The sequence below is a fragment of the Oryx dammah genome, unplaced genomic scaffold, assembly GCF_014754425.2.
Source record: "Oryx dammah isolate SB20612 unplaced genomic scaffold, SCBI_Odam_1.1 HiC_scaffold_1700, whole genome shotgun sequence".
In the NCBI taxonomy this organism is placed as follows: Eukaryota; Metazoa; Chordata; class Mammalia; order Artiodactyla; family Bovidae; genus Oryx; species Oryx dammah.
The window spans coordinates 1-6,585 of NW_024071812.1; the positions used below are offsets into that span (position 1 = coordinate 1).

Here is a 6,585-nt window from a genome sequence, read left to right on the forward strand (position 1 = left end):
GCGGACTCCCGCCTGCACACCCCCATGTACTTCTTCCTCTGCAACCTGTCCTTCGTGGACACCTGCTTCTCCTCCACCACTGTCCCCAAGGTGCTGGCCAAGCACGTACTCGGGAGCCAGACCATCTCTTTCTCTGGGTGTCTCACGCAGATGTACTTTGTTTTTATGTTCATGGACATGGACAATTTCCTCCTGGCTGTGATGGCCTATGACCGCTTTGTGGCTGTATGCCACCCCTTACACTATTCAGCAAAGATGACCCCCCAGCTCTGTGCCCTGCTGGTCACTGGGTCGTGGATCATCGCCAACTTGAATGTCCTGTTGCACACCCTGCTGATGGCTCGACTCTCCTTCTGTGCAGACAATGCCATCCCCAACTTCTTCTGTGATGTGACCCCCCTCCTCAAACTTTCTTGCTCTGACACACACCTCAATGAGGTGATGATTCTGACTGAGGGTGCCCTGATCATGATCACCCCGTTCGTTTGCATCCTGGCTTCATATGTCCTTATCACCTGTGCTGTCCTGAGGATCCCATCCACAAAGGGGAGATGGAAAGCCTTCTCCACCTGTGGCTCTCACCTGGCTGTGGTTTCCCTCTTCTACGGCACCATCATTGCTGTGTATTTCAACCCTTCATCCTCACATTCTTCTGAGAAGGACACTGTAGCTACTGTGATGTACACGGTGGTGACCCCCATGCTGAATCCTTTCATCTACAGCCTGAGGAACAGGGACTTGAAAAGGGCTCTGGGAAAAGTGGTTGGCCGGAAAATGTTTTCTCTCTCAGGAGAGAATCAAAACTGAGCCTCCTCCCCATGCAGATTTATTTTCTTAGCAACTAAGTATCTGTTGAGCCGTTTTGCCAAGGGCAGTCTGGAAGGAAACACTGATGGACAGGGAGGCCTGCGTACTGCAATTCATGGGGTTGCAAAGAGTCGGACATGACTGAGCGACTGAACTGAACTGAGGAGCATGTAGAAGACAATCATTATTTATTTGTGGACCTAATTCACCTATAACCCTGCTGCATCTACCAAGTAAAGAGACGTTTTTTTTTAATGACTAACTTTTGAATTATTTTACAACCACATCCAATTTTTTCTTTTTATGTGGTATGTTTAGAAAGATACACGTTCCACATATTTTTGAATATTAAAGTCACCTGGAAGTTACGGCCCACCCACTGATGTCCAGGTCCCAAGCACAGACCAGATAGATCAGAATCTCTGGAAGTGGGGCCCCAACACTGGGATTTTAGAAAGCTCGCGATTCTACTGTGCGGTCAGGATGACGATCCCTGGTCTCCATCATCTTATGTGCTCCCTGTCACGGTGAGTCATAAAGATTGGGTCACAAAAACGCTCACAAGAGTAATTATGAGACGCAGATAAAGAAACAACCGAGTGAAATATGAAGACTAAAGTCGATAGTAATATTTCAGGTGAGACTCAGAGGCTCAGGTGGACTTTTGGTCCAGAGCTTGGAGAGGCGACGCGGCGCAGAATGCGGAAACCCCCTGTGAGCATCCTGATTGGCTGTCTGATCTTAGGGGATCATCTGTCTGATCATCCGGGCAATTTTTGATACCAGGAATCCAAATCATTTGCTCTTCCTTCTGCCGGGACCCACGCCCTCTGCTTTCCTCCCTGGCTAGCAACCCTCTGCCACACCTTCAAACCAAGTCAAATGCCACCTCGTCCTCCACGAGCCCTTCTGATTCTCGAGCTCTGTTTTTTTCTTTGGTTTATTCTTCCCCTCCCCAAGGATTTCCCACATATTATGAGACAGTCCATACCCAAATTCACATGCTATTCACTTTATTCCCTAGTATCTGGCACTGCTCTTTGACCAAAGGCAATACTCAGATCTAGCTGAAATTAAAAAAAATTAAAAAAAAAAAAAAGGATGAATGAATGTCGCCTAAACTTTTATCTATTTTGGCTGTGCTGGGTCTTCGTTGCAGCGAAGGGGCTGTGTTACTCAGAGGCATATACCATCTTAGTTCCCCAACCAGGGATGGAACCTGCGTCTCCCACATTGGAAGGCAAGTTCTCTACCCATAGATCACCAGAGAAATCCTTGCCTTAACTTTTAATTTGAACATTCTTTCTTGAGAAGGAGTTTAAAATCTGCCCCATTTAAAAATCACTTTTGTTACTTGACAGGTAATAACTACATACTATGTAACATAAAAAAAAAATCACTAAGAAGAAGATCAAAATAACTTGTGAATTTGCTGCTCCAAGATAACTTCAGTATTACACATAAATATAGCTTTAGAAAAGTTGGCTGCACTTTTCCCATTTGTGTTCTCATTTTCCACCTCTTTCTTCCCATCTCAGTAAAAGTCTTAGAAATTTGATTTTAATGGCCATATAATATTTTATCCACTCATGGATGCAATTTATTCATTCCTTGACTCTGGACAACTTAAAGTGTCTCTGTGCTATAAATAACACAGCTGTACACTTCCTGGTGTAGAAATCTTTGTGTTAGTGTCACAGTTAGCCTACATACCTATTGCCCCAGCTTGGAGTGAAAATTAAGGTCATCGTTCCTTTATTTCTTCATTATTTATGTCCCACCCCACCTGATAAAACTGTCAGGAAGTCCAATACCTTTCTCTTGGTGTCAGAGCATCTCAGAAATTCACTCAAAGGAGTCAGTCAGTCTTGCTTTCTGCTGCCAGGTGGAGAGATAATTGGAAGTTGGACCCGCCCAAGGCCATGATTGTGTAAGTTGCTAGAACCCAGTGTAGCTACTAAACTTTGATCTTGTTTGATCTCCTGGAGGCCTGTTTTGCTGCAGCATTGATGCTCGTGGCTCACATCCCTTTGGGTCACATGCCTCGGGTCACAGCTATTGGAGGTCAAGTTTATTTTATCCTCTATAAAATTCTGACTCTGCTCCACGGTGGTTCCGTGCATGGGGGCTTCCAGCTCCACTGTGTCAAAGCAGCTCTGCCCATGAACACCCAGCTCAGATTTACCCTTCTACCTTTGAGATTCCTGCTGGATCCTTGGGGTCTTTTTTTATGTGGAATGGACTTCAATCAGGTTTCTTCTACACCATAGCTGTATCTGTGAAACAGGATTCACATAAGTGTATATGAAGATGATAATATTTGGATATTGATTGATTTGTAAAGTAATGAACATTTTAACTATTTTCTCTATAATATTTGGATGTTGATTGATCTGTAAAGTAATAAACATTTCAACTATTTTCTCTCTGTATATTAACAGATTTTACCTTTTGATTTGATGCTGGGTTATGGAGGGCATGGAGCTTCATGAATGTTATACATTCATCATAGAGTGTATCTGTTAGTAACTGAAAGATCTTTATCCTCTTTAATCCTTTTTTCATCTTAAAGTAGGCTTTAGTTAATATTAAAATCACATCTCTACTTCCTTTCAGCTTGTGTTGATTCATTCTCTCAGACTTTCTTTTTTTTTTTAAGCTTCTAGTACACTAGAGAAAATTAGAATATAATTCTATACATAGAAAGAATAGTCAGTGATGACTGTTTCCATCTCCCATTCACTGTTAAAAATAAAGGAAACAGACTTCCCTGGTAGCCCAGCGGTTAAAAATCCACCTGCCAATGCAGGGGACATGGGTTCCATTCCTGGTCCAGGAAGATTCCACACCTTCCGCGGGGCAACTAAGCCTGTTGCCACAACCACTGATGCCTGCAATCTGGAGCCCAGACTCTGAAACAAGAGAAGCCACGGCAATGAGAAGCCCTCGCAACTAGGGAGTAGTTCCCGCTCTCCACAGCTAAAGAAAGTCCCCGTGCAGCAATGAAGACCCAGTTCAGTCAAAAATAAATAAACACATTTATTAAAAAAAAAAAAAACCCACGAGTATAAAATTAATACATGCTTTGTAAGACACAGTTCTCCATGTGTTTATTGCTTTTCTGCACATTTTATGACCAGAGACATTCGCTTCTTTTGTTCTAGATCATTTCTTCAAGGATGTTTCTATAATGAACAGCACTGGAAGATAGAAACAAGTGTGTCTTTCCAGAGCAAAGGGCAGCTTTTTCACCATCTAGTGTAATAAATGTATTCTTCCGGGGCAAAGTTCGGCCAGGCTTATTCCCAATGACAAGATCTGATTTCTTAAGCTTGAGGAATCCTCTCCTGTAACACATCCGTTGTGTATGCATGTTCTACTTGTCCTTATTCACATCATTCTGTGAGAATCAGGGCTTAGGAACTGGTGTAAATGCAGGTACTCTGGCTCCTGCTCCTGCTGGGAGTAACACAGGCATGCCTCATTCTATTGTGCTACATAGTCACTGCACTTTTTTTTTTTTTTTTTTTTTTTTAGCAAATTGAAAGTTTTGGTGGCAACTCTGTGTCAAACAAGTCTCTTGGTGCCATCTCCCCTGAAACATTTGCTCACTTTGTGTCTCTGTCTTATTTTGGTAATTCTTGCAATATGTGAAACTTTTTCATTATTATGATAGTTTTATAGTGACATATAATCAGTAATCTTTGATGTTACTACTGCAAAAGATTCTGAATACTCAGATAGTGGTTAGCACTTTTTTGGCAAAAAAAGTATTTTTAAAGTAAGGTATGGGGCTTCCCTGGTGGTTCAGCGGTAAAGAATCTGCCTGCCAATGAAGGAGACAGTTTGATCCCTGGTCTGGGAAGATCCCACACGCTGTGGAGCAGCTAAGCCTGTGCACCGCAACTACTGAGCCTCCGCTCTAGAGCCCATGCTCTGCAAGGAGAGAAGCCGCCAAGGAGAGAAGCCGCCGCAATGAGAAGCTGCGCACCACAACTAGAGAGTGGCGCTCACTTGCTGCGACCGGAAAAAAGCCCATGCAGCAATGAAGACCAAGCAGAGCCCAAAGTTAATAAATATATAAAATTATTTTTTAAATAAAGTAAGGTATGTACATTTTTTAAAAGACACAATGCCACTACATAAATAATTGTTTTGCCTACTTTTTGGCCTCTTTGTACCAAACGATGATGCCAAAAAATATTGTCTAAGGTTTAGATGTCACTCTTGGGTCAAAACTTGAAGATATTAGAAATGAAGCCAGCACTATGGCGATAAATCCCAGACAAAATTCCCTGGGACTTCAAACCTGGGACCTGGCTGATCTGGGCCTGTGCCCATAGATGGAGAGATTCAGTTATTAAATCCTTGTTCTTCTCTCTAATGAGGCTCTTAGGGAATTTGGTCCCAATGGCTGTGAAGTTCTTGCAAACACCTGCTCTGTGATTGCCCCAAATATTTTTCCTGCACAGGGGGCTAGGACCATGAACCCCTGTTCCTCACTCACAGTACTTGTCTGTGTTTCCAAGACATTCTGGTCCTCAAAATGGATAGAAGCACTGATGACCATTTATCCAGACATGAAGAATGCTTGATGGCAATAAGCACCAAGCTCCCCCAGGTAAGAATACAGCAGTGAAGACACTGATATCTATTAAGACAGGAAATCTTTAAAGGAACCTCCTCTGCTATGTCTTCCAGATACAGGAAGTTAATAGCAGGAGGTCATGAGTTCATCAGATGTCACTCAAGATGAACCCAGTAATGATCAACCGTTCCTCTTGTTTCTTTAAGACCCATGTATGAGTTAGGTGGGTAGGGGAAGAACTGGAATATTTAAGCAGAGACTATATAGTCAAAGAGTCATGCTGTGTAGAAGCTTGCCCGTTTTTCAGATTTTTAAAATAAAAATTTTGTCAGTTATGCCTCAATAAATCCTCAGTAAAGTACAGGGGAGGAAGCAATGGTATTTTCAAGATAACACCATCAGCTGGTTGTTCATCGACTTCTCTGGTGCCCCAGTGGTAAAGAATCTGCCTGGCAATGCCTGCCGATGCAGGTTGGATCCCTGGTTCAGGGAAGATTCCCTGGAGGAGGAAATGGCAACCCACTTAAGTATTCTTGCCTAGAGAATTCCATGGATTGAGGAACCTGGCGAGCGATAGTCCACGGGGTCGCAAAGAGCTGGACACCAGTTAGCGACTAAACAAGCAGCTGGTTCTACTCACGGCTCCTCCAGACCAGTCAGCAAAGACTGTCATTCCCCAAAGCGGCCACACGAGGGCGACGCTAAAGTTTTAGGCGCTCAGTCGTGTCCGACTCTTTGCGACCCCATAGACTAGCCTGTCAGGCTCCTCTGTCTATAGGATTCTAATAACATAAGAATCAGAGAGTCCAATAGGGAAAACATCAGAACTGAGTGTTGGAGATCAGGAGCGTAGGTGGGGTGGGCACAACGGGAGTAGCAAATCTATAAACTGATTTGCAAATGTGATCCTGCCTGGAGCCTGATTTCGCAGCTATTGACCTTCCTTGTCTGGGTTTCTGATTTCGCTGTTGTCTATTCACCCAGATTCACCTTAGGAGAGGGGCAAACCAGTCGAGTGTCTCTGAATTCCTCCTTCTGGGGCTCTCCAGGCAGCCCCAGCAGCAGCAGCTCCTCTTCCTGCTCTTCCTCACCATGTATCTGGCCACGGTCCTGGGAAACCTGCTCATCCTCCTAGCCATCAGTGCGGACTCCCGCCTGCACACCCCCATGTACTTCTTCCTCTGCAACCT

The 6,585-nt window shown here is 43.8% G+C and overlaps 1 protein-coding gene across 1 annotated transcript; it reads left to right on the forward strand.

Annotated features, from left to right (window-relative positions):
* Nucleotides 1-3: 3 nt before the first annotated feature.
* Nucleotides 4-807, forward strand: LOC120859581 (olfactory receptor 1F1-like; the record flags this gene model as incomplete). The annotated part of the gene is made up of 1 exon (XM_040235632.1): nt 4-807. A coding segment is annotated over one exon (804 nt), but the record flags the coding sequence as incomplete, so codon positions are not given.
* Nucleotides 808-6,585: the final 5,778 nt, after the last annotated feature.